At 49.7% G+C, this 13956-nt stretch overlaps 1 protein-coding gene across 1 annotated transcript in view; it reads left to right on the forward strand.

Moving 5' to 3' along the window:
- The window catches only part of EPG5 (ectopic P-granules 5 autophagy tethering factor), a 94046-nt gene continuing 80090 nt past the window's right edge, over window positions 1-13956 (forward strand). Inside the window, exons 1-3 of the mRNA XM_075533267.1 lie at window positions 1-158; window positions 11047-11988; window positions 13273-13516. Of these exons, the coding sequence (XP_075389382.1) occupies window positions 96-158; window positions 11047-11988; window positions 13273-13516 (1249 nt within the window). The 5' untranslated portion in view covers window positions 1-95. The remainder of the gene's footprint in view (window positions 159-11046; window positions 11989-13272; window positions 13517-13956) is intronic.

A 13956-nucleotide genomic window follows, 5' to 3' on the forward strand; every position in this document is an offset into this window, starting at 1 on the left:
CGACCATGTGACCACCCAGAGGCCGGAACTTGGCTGGTGAAGGGACGCTCCGGGCTTGGGCAACAACAAACGGCGACGGCGCCGCTGACGGGGCTATGGCTGAGGCGATGCGGGCCCCTCGGCGGGCCAAGGCCAAGGCCAGCCGGACCAAGGCCAAGGTGAGGACGTCTCTGCCCCTCCCCCCAAGCCCCGACGTGTCCCCTTTCCTCTTGCACCCCGTCAGCGGACTCCCCGGCGGCGCCGGAGCGGTCTCCCCTCGCCCCACTTTGCGGGGTGGGCGCCCAGACCCCGCTCGCTGACCGCGGCTCCGCGGCGCACAGTTCCCTGCCACCGCGGCGCACGGCGGTCTCCCGCTTTCTGACTTCACCTGCCACCTCAGGGGGCGGTGCGGTTACGAGTGGCGCTTCCAGCCCCGGCGTGTGCCGTTCGAAACCACCCGCCCCCTTAGCGGGGCCAGATGAGACGTTCTTCTCCGGTCGAGTTCCAGGGCCAGCCCCACCCTGGCCCGCAGGATGGGTATTGGTTCGATTTGCGTCTAAATCCACTCACCGGCCGGGACTTTGGTTTTTGTTACTAACCTCGCCGGATGTTCCTTTCCGATTCCCAGCGGGAATTAAGCTGTTCTCGTTCCCAGCGCCGTCTCCTTTCTGCTCTGTACCCGGGGAGCCTTAGCAGCCTCTCCCAGGCGTAAAGCGGGACGAAGGAAGGATCCTGCTCTCCACTCAGAGACTGTCCTTTGGCAGAACTCGTTACAGAGCGAGGCTGGAAAAGACTGTGGTGACCTGCTGGGAGCGGGAAGCCACCCGATGGCAGTGAGTCTGGTTGAGTTTTGGTGGTGAGGTGCTGGCTCTGGTCCTTTCTCACATTTACAGTGAGTGTGCCTCCCCTGGCTGGTTGTCCTTGTCCTGGTTTGTGAGGGGAACGAGGATCCAGAAAGTAAGGAGGGCACCATCTTTCAATCTTCGGGGTTGCCTGGGATTCAACCTGATGTCCCGACGTATTTTCACTGTTTGTTTTATAATCTTTTGACAGCCGGACACCATCAGCTTTCTTCACCACATTTGTTTATGCACCCATTTGAGACGGATATTTTAAAAACAAAACTACCTAGGCCACTTTCTTGCTTGGAACCTTTAGAAGGTTTCATATTATCCAGATGTCTGTGTTCATAGTCCTTACCATGGACTGAGGACCTCCAGATAGGGCTTCTGTTTTCCTAAGCCTGACGTCTACCACCATTCCAACCATATACCGAATATACTCAAATATAAGCCGACTCGGGTATAAGCCGAGGTACCTAATTGTTACCTGGGAAACCAGAAAAACGGATTGACTCGAGTATAAGCCTAGGGTGGGAAATGCAGGATGTGAATTAACACAGAGACCAGAGGAAAGAGACGGAGTGCAGCCATAGATACATCCTTACCAGTTCAGCTGCCGGTGCTTCTGCGAATTGGAGCTATCAGCGGCATAGGATGGCTCTGATTGGTTAGATGTGAGTAAGTAAACATTCAAAGCCCTGCTTTGTCAGCGGGGCTTTGAATGAACAGTGGAGGAACGGCAATCACCTGCGAGATGTTACACCTCGCTGGGGTACCACTGACCCATGTATAAGCTGAACCCCAGTTTTTCAGCACATTTTTTTGTGCTGAAAAACTCAGCTTATACACGATTATATACGGTATTCCCATTCCTAAGGAGCCTTGGCAGTGTAGTGGTTTTTGTGAAGGGGTGCTAACTGCAAGGCCAGCAATTCAAAACCACCAGCTGCTCAGGGAGAAAGATGAGGCTTTCTACTCTTGCAAACAGGGATTGACAGCGACAGGAATGCACAGGAGTAGTTCTTCGCTGTCCTATAGGGTCCACCTGAGTCAGAATCAACTGGCTGGCACTCAGTTGGTTGTTGGTATGCACTGTCCTGCTGCAGGGCCTTTGCCCATGCTATTCCCTATCCCCTGGAATCTCTTCCTGCCCTCTTTCTTTAGCATCAGTTAAACCAGGTGACCCCATGTGTGTCAGAACCGCCCCGTGCCTCATAGTGGTTTCCATGGCTGTGTTTCTAAAAAAGTTGATTGCCAGGCCTCTCTTCCAAGGCACCTCTTGATAGACTCAAGCCTTTACTTTTTGGATAGCAGCCCAATTCCTGAGGTCCCAGTTAAGACAGTCCATCCGCAGAGAAACCTTCCCTTGCTTACTTGATGTCACCCCACCCCAGGAGCACTTTGTGTCCCTTTGTATCACTCATCTCCCTTGGGTGGCTATTTTGTCAACATCTCTTTTCCCTTTCAGATTGTGAACTACTGAGGGAGGAACCTGTCTTGTTTGTAGATCAATTCCCCATGTCCTTAGGGCCCCTGATAATGTTTGTCAACCAACACTCCAAACCCACAGTGGCCCTGCATAGTTTCCAAGGCTGTAAATCTTTATGGGGCACAGGTAGCCTGCCTATCATTCACTGAACAGCTGGTGTTTCAGCCACTGAACTTGCAGTTAGCAGTCCTAAAGCTTAACCAGCCGGGAGTGCCACCGGGGCTGCCATAGAAGAGTAAATGCCAGCGTTGAAGATACTTCCAAGCTCTGCTGCTCAGATGGATTTACTCTAGAATGTTTCCTTGGACTTGTGTGAAAACACAACTGGAAAAAGCCCCTGACCTCAGCAGGATCATTATATTTGTTGGAAAAGGAGATCCTTCAGAGTAGGTGGATTGATTCCCTATTGCTGGCCTGTCAGGGGAAGCCAGCCCCTAACACATCATTACGGGTCCGGTAGGCGCAATTGTACAGCGATAATAAGTAAAGATCATAGTAAAGTTATAGAGAGCATGAGAGATAGAAGTATTGAAATAAATGGGAGTCAGACACGTTTCATGGTAGCATGCTCACCTCTGCCCCGCATGATGGTCCACGTGGAGGGAGAGAGAGAGAGAGTTTAATGGTAGCCCCGGCCCCTTTTATATTCTCTGGGGACGTGCAAGCCCCCTAATTACAGGTGAGGACATATGTCACAGGAAGGGGCTGTCTTATGGGTAATACAGTAATGAGAGGGGGGTGGTCTAGGGAAATACACGTAATAGGAAGGGGAGGGATTGGGGTTATACATGTGACAAGATGGGTGGACCCTAGATTCAAGATGGCGATCTAACCTTGATCATCCTTGGACGGGTTTCACCTCTCTGGGGTCTCCTACAAGGAAACAGACGACTATCCTTATCAGAAGGGAGTGGGCCCTATTTGTTGTGGGATAAACAGTGGTAACTACTTGCTCTAGATGGCTGATAGCTCTCAGGGAGAATAACCCCTGGCCTACTTCTGATGACCTCCAAGTATAGTCATTCCCAAGCAGCTGTCTGGCATATATTTGGGGGAGACAGCTTGGGAGAAATCCTTCTGTATCCCACACTGGCCCACAAAGCACTCTGCAGTAATGGGGCCTTGAGCACCTGTGGTAGGATTTGTCACCTGTTTACTAGGCAGCATCATAAAGTGGTGGCCCCAGGATTACTCAGATCAGGAAGTCAGTAGTGGCCTGTGCTATTATTTCCTTTAGATAGTTTGAGTGACTCCTGGGCTCTCTTAGGCAGAGACCTACATTCCTTTAATGTTAACCGCCTGATAAATGACTTCTTTTTGCTAGCTTGTTATTACTTGGTGCTGATCACTTGGTACTTAAGAGACAGCCCCAAGAACTGTTCCATTCTTTCAGTAGCTTCCTCTGCTGACCCTGATCTTGGTAGATTATGGGATAGAAACAGGAGATGCTTAGATTGAGAGTTACTCTGCAGGGTCGTATCCTCTGTAGGCATATAAAATATTTGTACAATTGATCTTAGATTTTCAATGTCAACACTCATTAATGGTAAGAGCACCTGTCTTGTTTTTGTGTATATTATTATCTCTGTAGGTCTATCTAGATAAGATAGGCGGGATAAACAGTCTGGAGGAGAAAACAAAGGGACTGGCGGTTGGGGGGCGGGTGGGATGGGAGAAGGGGAGGTGGGGGAAAGGAAGTGGTGTTAACAAACCCAGGGACAAGGTAACAACAAGTGATCCAAAATTGGTGGTGAGGAGGGTGGGTGTAAGAGGCCTGGTAGGGCTTGATCAAGGGCAATGTAACCGAGAGGAATTACTGAAACCCAAATGAAGGCTTAGCATGATAGTGGGACAAGTGGAAAGTAAAAAGAAAGAGGACAGAACTAGGAGGCAAAGGTCATTTATAGAGGTCTAAATACAGGCATGCACATATGTAAATATACATATGACGATGAGGACATAGCTCTATGTACATATATTTCTAGGTTTAGTATTAAGGTAGCAGATGGACATTGGGCCTCCACTCAAGTACTTCCTCAATGCAAGAACACCTTGTTCTAGTAAACTAGCATTCCATGATGCTCACCTTCCCGACATGATCACTGAAGACAAATGTACGTATAAACAAACGTGGTGAAGAAAGCTGATGGTGTCCAGCTATCAAAAGATATAGCATCTGGGGTCTTAAAGTCTTGAAGATAAACAAACAGCCATCTAGCTGAGAAGCAACAAAGCCCACATGGAAGAAGCACAGCAGCCTGTGGGATCACGGGGTGTCAATGTGATCAGGTATCAGGCATCAAAGAACAAAAATCCATATTATGAATGAGGGGGAGTGCTGAGTGGGGATCCAAAGCCCATCTGTAGGCAATTGGCCATCCCCTTACAGAAGGGTCTCGGAGGAGATGAGCCAGTCAGGGTGCAGTGTAGCAACGATGAATACAACTTTCCTCTAGTTCTCAAATGCTTCTTCCACACTATCATGATCCCAATTCTACCTTACAAATCTGGCTAGACCAGAGGAAGTATACTGGTACAGATAGGAACAGGAAACACGGGGAATCCAGGACAGATGAACCCCTCAGGATCAGTGGTGATACTGGGAGGGTGGTGGGAAGGTGGGGTACAAAGGGGGAACCAATCACAAGGATCTACATATAATCTCCTCCCTGGGGGACGGACAACAGAAAAGTGGGTGAAGGGAGACATCAGACAGTGTAAGACATGACAATATAGTAATAATTTGTAAATTATCAAGGGTTCATGTGTTGGGGGCTGGAGAGGGAGCTGGAAAATGAGCTGATACCAAGGGCTCAAGTAGAAAGCAATTATTTTGAGAATGATGATAGCAACAAATGTACAAATGTGCTTGACTCAGTGGATGTATGTATGGCTTGTGATAAGAGTTGTACGAACCCCCAATAAAATGATTAAAATAAAAAAAGGTAGGTGCACATAGTAACTAAGGCCAGATTGAGCTCGGCCTGTCCTGCAAAGCTGGTTTCAGAAAGTCCTTCATAATTCCCAGCTGCCCTTGGTGCTTGTTGATGCCCATGACCCTGGAGTCAGTTCTAGTTCATGGCACACCCTTGTGTGCTGAGTACAGCTCCCAGACATTGACCATCAGGCCTCCCAATGGCTCCCAAATATTGACCATCAGTCCTCTCTGACGCTTCTCTGGGGGACCTCAAGCCGCCACCTTTTGTAGTAGACTCGATGGCAGTCAGTTGGAGTTTCTGAGTGGTCACTGTTGAGAAGAGACTAAAGAGGGCAAAGGGAGAAGCAGAGAGACCCTCTGCTTAAGTGAGTGTGTGGCCGTGAGGTGACGGCTGCAGTCATCCTGACATGATTCGCAGTGGCCTGACCAGATTGGGATCACAAGTGGTGAGAAGAGTTTGGATGCCAGGGGGTTTTGAAGGTCGAGGCGAGGTGATCTGCTGTGGCTTCGATGTGAGATGTTGTTAGGTACCATCGAGTCTGCTCTGACCCATAGCAGCCGTGTGTGCAACAGAGCGAAACCCTGCTGGGACCTGCGCCATCCTCACAGTTGTTCTTAATGCCCATTGCCGCAGCCACCGAGTCCATCCCTCTCCTTGAGGGTCTTCCCCCCTCCCTCTCTCTTTAATGTTATTTTGTTCTTGGTGAGAATGACCACAGAAAAGCACACACCGTGGACGGTTTCATTTAGTGACATTGATTGCATTCTTGTTTTTTTGGAGGTCTTCCTCTCTTTGGCTGCACACCTCCTGTACCTGCATGATGTGAGATAGGAGAGGCAGTGGCCAAGATGACTGAGATGGAGACGGGCGAGGGGCCAGTAGGTGTTGAGGAAAAGAGCAGTCATTTGGAATACATGTCTCTACTACCCACAGGGAGCTGTCGAGGAGGGCTGGTTATGGGGATCTCAGGGTGGGAGAGAGCTCAGGGCTGGCAGTAAAGACCTGCGGGTCCTTAGGGTGTGGTAGTTAAAGCCCAGGTTGGAATGAGGGCACTTGGGGAAGGGGTGCATAGCTACTGCACCCCCCCAGCCACACTCCATTTCTAAGAGGCCAGGGGAGAGTTGGCAGAGGGGTATGGGAAGGAGGTTGTAGGAGAACTAGGAGCAGGTAGTGTCCTGGAAGCTGCGAGAAGAAAGGGGCTCAAGGAGGGAAAGGGTAAAGGATACGAGGAGCCCTGTGGAGTAGTGGTGAAGGCCTGAAGCTTGAAACCACCAGCCGCTCCGCAGGAGAAAGACCGGGCCGTCTACTCCCATAAAGTTGCAGTCTGAGAAACTCCAGGGCGGTTCTGCCCTGTCCTGTAGGTTGCTGTGAGGCAGCATCTACTCGATGGCCGTGAGTAACATCAAATGGTGCTAATACAAGATCATTACAGGCAGTGCCACAAAGGAGGCGACGCTGTCTCCATAGCAAACGCATGTCCCCACTGCGTGTAGGAGTTTGTCTTCGGAAATGGTTAGGGGAACTCAGGTTTATCAGGAATAAACTCCCTTACGTTAAACAAGGTCCTCGTGGCCAGGCACTCCAGTAGACCTCATTCCTGTAGAGCCAGAGAATCGGAAGTAACCATTGTAATGCTAAGTATGGTGGCTGGAATCCAAGTCTCTAGGTCAGGCTTTGCCATTAGTCAGAGGTCTCTGGAGGAAGGGTGAACCCCAACTCGAACACGGAGGTGGTCCTTTGTAGCTGGGATCCTAGGCGGTGGCAGTGGACAGGCTCAGTGGGTGAGCAGAGATTTAGGGTTGGTAGGTGAGTTTGTCACCTTGACTCTCCCCCACCAGGGCCAGTGTGGAGGGAAGACTGGTAGGTCTTTTCTGCAAGTTGAGAGAGCAGCCGAGTGATGTGTCTTCTCTCCAAGGATGGAGAGCCTGTCTCCGTTTGTGCTATCCCTCCTCCCAGCAGCCCAGCATGGCTGGGCCAAGCGAGCTGAAAGGTTGTAGTTTTTACATAGATCACAGTTTACATAGATCACAGTTTTTACATAGATCATAGGCTCCTGTAAAGAGCCGCAGTCTCAGAAACCCGGTGTCAGGTCAGGTCACTGTGAATCAACTCAGTGGCTCCAAAATTCACTGCCACTGAGATGAAAGCACCACCAGGGTTTCTTGGTGACTTCCGGACATGCAGGACACCCACCCTTTCTCCAAGCCTTTCCGCTGGGCTGTTTCAGGGAGAGCAGGGTGGGGGAGTCACCCTGAGGGCTCTGGATCTGATAGAGCAATGTGGCCAGGCCTTTTTTTTATCTACTCTGCGACAGGCCTGCGCCAAGGGCTAGAGCTACAGATGTGGGTGGTAAGCAGACCCTGCCTGTATAGTAATCCAATAAACAGGTTTGTGTAAAAAGTGTAAAATTGGACCTGGATAGGATATAAGACTTCATATTTGGAGGCCTGAAGGATTTGTAATGATCATAACCATGCCAGTTCCTGCTGAGAGCTAGCTGGATGGCTGGATACCCACGGAATAAGATTTCAACATAACTAACACAAATACATCTTCATAAAACATCAAAAAATGGGACCTCTTATCATTTGTGAAGAAGCAGCTCCTCATTTTTAAGCAAGGAGAAGAATGATAGCTTTTTTACTTAATACAGTTCATGACATGAATAGAAACTTCCCATTTGTTCTACTTGATTAACTCTTACCTCCAAACAAGGCCAACTCATTGCTACCCTACAGGACAGGGTGGACCTGCCCCTGTGAGTTTCTGAGACAGTCACTGTATAGGATTAGGAAGCCCTGCCTTCTCCCCTGGAACAGCTTGTGGTTTTGAACTGCTGACTTTGTGGATTGTAATATAACCACTGCCTCACCAGGGCTCCTTGATTAAAGTGCTCATTAAAACAGAAAATGATCTATAAGTCTGTATACACACATACAGAAAATGATATCTAAGTCTGTGTAAACATGCACACAAACAGGCCAGAAATGAAATTTCCCAGATTTGATCTCCTGTGGGTGGTTGTTGATAGCAACTTGTTATGAGTTTTTTAAGTGAACTTAGTTACTGTAGTACCATAATTGTGTTATTAAAATTTGCTTATATATTTCTATGAAAATTCTTTTTTCTCCTGTGGAATTATTTTGACATTTTTTTTAATGTGGAGAAAAAAAATTCAAAGTGTAAGTTTTTTTAATCTGCCCAGGCATTTTTTTGTTTTAAGAAAAGTGTCTCTTCATGAAAATAAAGTTATGTAAATCCTACATCTTTCCCACATGGAGTATTGTTTTGGGAGCTATAATGATAATTATCTATGTCTTCTTCCTCTCTTTATTGCTAAGTAATTGAAGTAGGGCAGGCTATTGGAAGCTGGCTGTCTTAAAACATTTTTTTTAATGAAGTGGAATTTTGCATTTGAGACAGATGTATAGATTCAGACTTTGGTGTGGAAGTTCAGTGTCTTCTGAATGTATTGCTCTTCCCCCTGATTCCAGAAAAGCATGTAGAAATAAACCTTGGACTGTGCCTGAGCACATGGTTAAGTGTAACTATTTGTTGGATAAGTTAATCATTTCTTGGACTCTTTTCATCTTACATGCAGGTGGTCCTCATTATTCTATGCATTACAGGCTATCACTGTTATCTTAAGAAACATCAAGTGAACCCAAGGTCCCAAGGGGATACTTGTGGGCTGTTTGGAGGAGACCCAGCACAGAAATAAAGAACCACCTGAGGGCAGGAGGCCTGGCCAGAGCCGGTGACAGGGACGGGGTAGGAGTTCAGAGGGAAGCATGTGCAGAAGGGGTGGTGGCATGGCTGGTGAAGATTGTGCTGGGACACCTTCATGACTGTGTCATCGAGACCACTGAATGCCAGAGTTAACCGTCAGCCTTTCAGGAATTGGAGAGCCATGACTGTTGAGAGCATGACTGTTCAGTGTGAGACATGACAAAACAGTAACAATTTATAAATTATCAAGGGTTAGTGAGGGAGGGAGAGGAACAATGAGAAGCTGATAACAAGGGCTCAAATAGAAAATGTTTTGAAAATGATGACAAGTGTACAAATGTGCTTGACACAATGGATGAATCTAAGGATTGTGATAAGAGCTGTACGAGCCCCCAATAAAATGATTAAAAAAATAAATACAGATTTGCAGCCTCAGGGGAAAAAAAGAGAGCTGGGCTACTCATGCCCAGCGGATGAAGCTGAAGAGCTGAGTCCCCATCCCACTCTGCCTGCATCCCACGTTGATCCAGGGTTGCCTGAATCTGAGTTTGAGGCCTTTAAAACCAGTAGAGAGGAATTATAAACTAAAGGAAAGCTGCTTCTCTTTAAAAAACAGACAGTCAAGCCATCTGGAGCCACAGACAGAAGTGTAGTCAGAGCTGTCCAGAGGACACCTACCAGAGTCATGTCAGCTTCCTGGCATTCATTGGAGGGGAGAGTTGAAGTTGCACGGGCTACCCTGCCATGGGTGAGAGGAAGCCGCTAGGGGCAGGTGCGGTGGCGGAGTCGAAACTCCATCTCATGCCATCCAATCCATTCTGACTCACTGTTGCCCTAGAGCAGTGGCTCTCAGCCTTCCTCATGCGTGACCCTTTCACACAGTTCCTCTTGTGGTGGTGACCCCCAACCCTTATTTTCGTTGCTACTTCATCACTGTCGTTTTGCTACTGTTATGAATCGGGCGACCCCTGTGAAAGGGTCGTTGGACCCCCAAAGGGGTCGCACCCCCCAGGTTGAGAACTGCCCCTTTAGGTATCCAAGACTGCAATTCCTTATAGGAGCAGAAAGCCTCATCTTTCTCCCGAGCAAAGGATGGCGGTTTCAAACTGCTGACCTTTCAGTTAGCTGCCCACCACCGAACCCACTCCTGCCTGAGGGAGACTTGAGAAGAACCCTCCGTGGCCCCTGGATAGAAGAGGTGTTTGCTGTTGCTCCTCAATTTTGTGGCCCATCTGTCTTCCCCAGAGAACATTCAACACCCTTAAAGGTTTCTTAAGGATCTCCGGTGACATAGGGGCCTATTACATTGAGCTGCTAAGGTCAGTGGTTCAACCCCCCTACCTCACCCCCAGCTGCTCCATGGGAGAAAGATGAGACTCTTAACTCCTGCGAGCTTTTAAAGTCTCTGAAATCCAAAGAACTAGTTCTGCCCTGGCCCCTAGGGTGTCTCTGATTCAGAATGAACTGAGTGGCTTGTGAGATTGGTGTTTAAACCCCAGTTCCCTCCCCTCCTTCCCCCCCCCCCCCCCAGGCCACCAGGTTCGCAGCAGAGCCTGCTTATGGCGGTCACCCAAGTGGTCTCTTCTTTGCAGTCCTGTGTTTATTTCTGGGGATTCTCCTCTTGGGGAGCGTTGTTGCAGTTATTTGCTTGTGTGAGGAAAGCCTCACTGGTGTTGACTTCAGTCTCTGGGCTATAAGCTGCCATTGATTTGCTTTCTGAAGTTGTTCCGGCTCTTTCTGCTGAATTTCAAACACATGTGCTTCTCCAGATGCAGATAGGCACCTACCTGTCTGAGTGCTCTAGACGGTCCGGCTCATTCAGACGGCGCCCCATTCTGAAGTTATAATTGCTGTTTAGTGTGACCTGTTTTCCTGTGAGCTGTGACACTCCCAAACTCCGCATACTCACCCCATGCAACGCTGATCTAAAACCCCTTGCAGAGAAGTGAACTCAGATCCTGATTGCTAAATGTAACTATGCAGAGTGTATGTACAGTTTCCAAATCCCTCATGTGGAAAGCTTCCGTTCCTATTGCGGATTATTTGACAGTATAAATCCCATTTTTAGGAAAAGAAGAAATGTGACATCCTTCAGCGGGAAGAGCCCGATGAAGTCTCCCTTCCAGAAACTTCCAGATTGCAGGAAGTCCCTGCTCCAGCCTGTGAAATCAAAGAAGACCTCCTGCAAGTAACTGCCTCCCAGCTGCAGGATGATGCCCGCGAGCAAAATGAGAGCGAAATGGTCGATGTACCCCTCACCTCCTTAACGATAAGCAATGACGAGCTCCTGACCAGTGACACGGAGGCCCCACAGGAGCGGGGAGACGTCAGAGCCTGCCGTGAGGATCAAGAGATCAGGCAGAGGACAGACCTTGGAGACAGGGTTGGCGCCAAAGTGGAGACCCCCAAGAACTTGCTAGAAGCGGAGGAGAACCAATGGGTCCAATGTAGAGCTTCTGAAAGCACCCTGCTAGCTGAGGTTTCTCATGCTCCGCAGGACGTGGGGGGTTTGCAGGCCGGAGAAACTGTTCATAGGCGCGAAGGGATGCCGGCCCTGGGTCTTTGTCCAGACGTGCTGCTCAGTGGGGGCCTGCAGGGTTCTTGTGAAGCCACCGGCGCTTTGCAGCCACGTCCCGTGAGAAAGCTGTATCCACAGCTGCCGCCTGAGATGACTGCAGAAGAGCCAGCTCTGGTGGCTGTGAAGCCCTTAGTCCGTAGCGAACGACTCTACCCGGAGCTGCCATCCCAAGCAGAGCTAACACCTTTCAGTAAGGAGCAGTTAAAAATCTTTGAGCCAGGCTCCTGGCTGGAGAATGTGGAGTCCTATGTGGAAGAATTTGACAGCATGGCCCACCAGGACAGGCATGAATTTTACGAGCTGCTTTTGAACTACTCCCGGTGCAGGAAGCAGCTGCTGCTGGCCGAGGCTGAGCTGGTGGCCCTGACGGCCGATTGCCAGAACGCTAAAAGTCGACTGTGGCACTTTAAAGAGGAGCAGGTCATTGCCCAGGTACGTGTCCTGAGGGCTTGCATTGCATGAGTGTGGGGGACTCACAGTGGAGCTGCCTTTCCTGTGATGCCGGCTGGGGCTGGCTCCTCCTCACACTGACCCTGCCTTCATCCAGAGTAGTGTAGTGGTTACTCCTTGGGCTGCTAACTGCAGGGACAGCAGTTCGAAACCACCAGCCACTCTGGGGGAGAAAGATGAGGCTTTCTGCTCCCGTAAAGCTACAGTCTCGGAAACCCACAATGATAGTTCTGCGCTGTCTTAGCGGGTCACTGTGAGTTGGCATATGTGTCCTTGATGGCAGTGGGTTTTGGAGTACTATGCAGAGGTCAGCCAGGAACCCTGAAGGTGTGGCACAGGCTGGGTAGGGCAGTGGGGCCCCCCGGGGAAGATGAATTAGCAGCCCCTGAGCTCCTGCCGGCTGTTTTGTTGATCCGCATCGCCATGGCTCTGATTTTCCAAGAGAGGCTAGGTAGACACCTGTGCTTTTAATCTGAGGGACCCTGATTTGCCCATGTTGGTAACTAAGGACACAGTGCCTGGCCCAAGGGAATCGTGTTCAGATGCAGCTGTGGGCCGTTGATCTTGGGCTTAGTGCCGTGAATATTGGGTGGGTAGCGAGTGTCGAGAAAGGGTGGTGGAGCAAGGAGGAGATGAGCTAACAGGGAGGACAGTGAGCTGTGTCCCAGTGGGAGCAGGGTGACCATCAGAAAGCCTTCTCATAGCGGCAGAGAAAGCCAGCCGTGGTCAGTGTGGCAGTGAAGGGGAGCTGGAGGAGGGATTTTTCTCCACCCAGCCCACACTTACTGGAGACGTGGGTCACTCTTTCTGCTGGGTCTGTGGGGAGGGAAACATTTAGAAACATTGACAGAAAGCAGACCGAGTCTCAGGGTTGATCGTGGGAAGGAAAGGGCCTTTTCCATTTGGGCAGAAGCAGGAAGGATGAGGGTAAGGACAGAGAGATGTTGAGGTGTCTTGATCTCTAGCAGAGATACCTGGACCTCGATGCCAGTAAGACAGGATCATCAAGAGCGTCCGAGGGTCCAGGTGTTCTCAGTTCTCGCCCCTCTTCTCTCCTACTTCTATAGATTGATGTCTTTTCCCCGTATGAATGTGTGCCCTGTCTGTAATAGGCACCCAGTTTCATATTCGCATGTACTGTTACTCCCTACATGTTGGTGTTGTCTTCTCACGAGACTCTAAGCTCCTTGAGGGCAGCACTTAGATATTTTCATCCAGGGTCACAGAGTAACCGGTTTCCTGTCTCACCCTCTCATCCACCCCTAGGGTATCTGTGCAGATCAAGTGAAAGTCTCAGGCTACCATCGCTACCAAAGGGTGGAGATGAACGAGAATGCCCTGGGTGAGCTCAGGAAGCTCTTTGATGCCAAGTCCGAGCACCTCCACCAGACCCTGGCTCTGCATTCATACACATCGGTGCTCTCGAGGTTACAGGTGGAGTCCTACATCTATGCGCTGCTGGATAGCTCCGCTCTTCTGAGATCGTTGGCAGTTCATCAGCAAGGTGGAGGTGTGTAAGTAATGAAGGGCGGGCTCACTCCTTTCACGATCTAAAATGAAGAAACAATATAGGGATGCAGTCTGGTTACAAAGACTGTCCGGGAAATGGTGTACAAGGTACCACTGGTCTTTGCTATTTCCCCATGGTGGGGTACACGTTGGGCTACTACCTGCACAGCCGGCAGTTTGAAACCACCGGTTGCTCTGCAGGAGAAAGATGAGGCTTTCTACTCCTGTAAAGGTTTACTATCTCAGCATCTCACAAGGGCAGTTCTAGCCTGTCCTGCGGGGTCGCTGTGGGCTGGTAAGAGTTCTGTGTGTGTTTAGCTCTCGGGCGATCTCTCTGTTGGGGAGCAGGCTGTGCGAGTCTCCCTTTCCTGTGGCCTGCCTTTCTCTGTGTCTCTCGAGGGTGCAAAACGCTTGTTTAAACATCTTTGATGTCCCTCCGTG

This window comes from Tenrec ecaudatus, chromosome 15, assembly GCF_050624435.1.
Source record: "Tenrec ecaudatus isolate mTenEca1 chromosome 15, mTenEca1.hap1, whole genome shotgun sequence".
Lineage (NCBI taxonomy): Eukaryota > Metazoa > Chordata > Mammalia > Afrosoricida > Tenrecidae > Tenrec > Tenrec ecaudatus.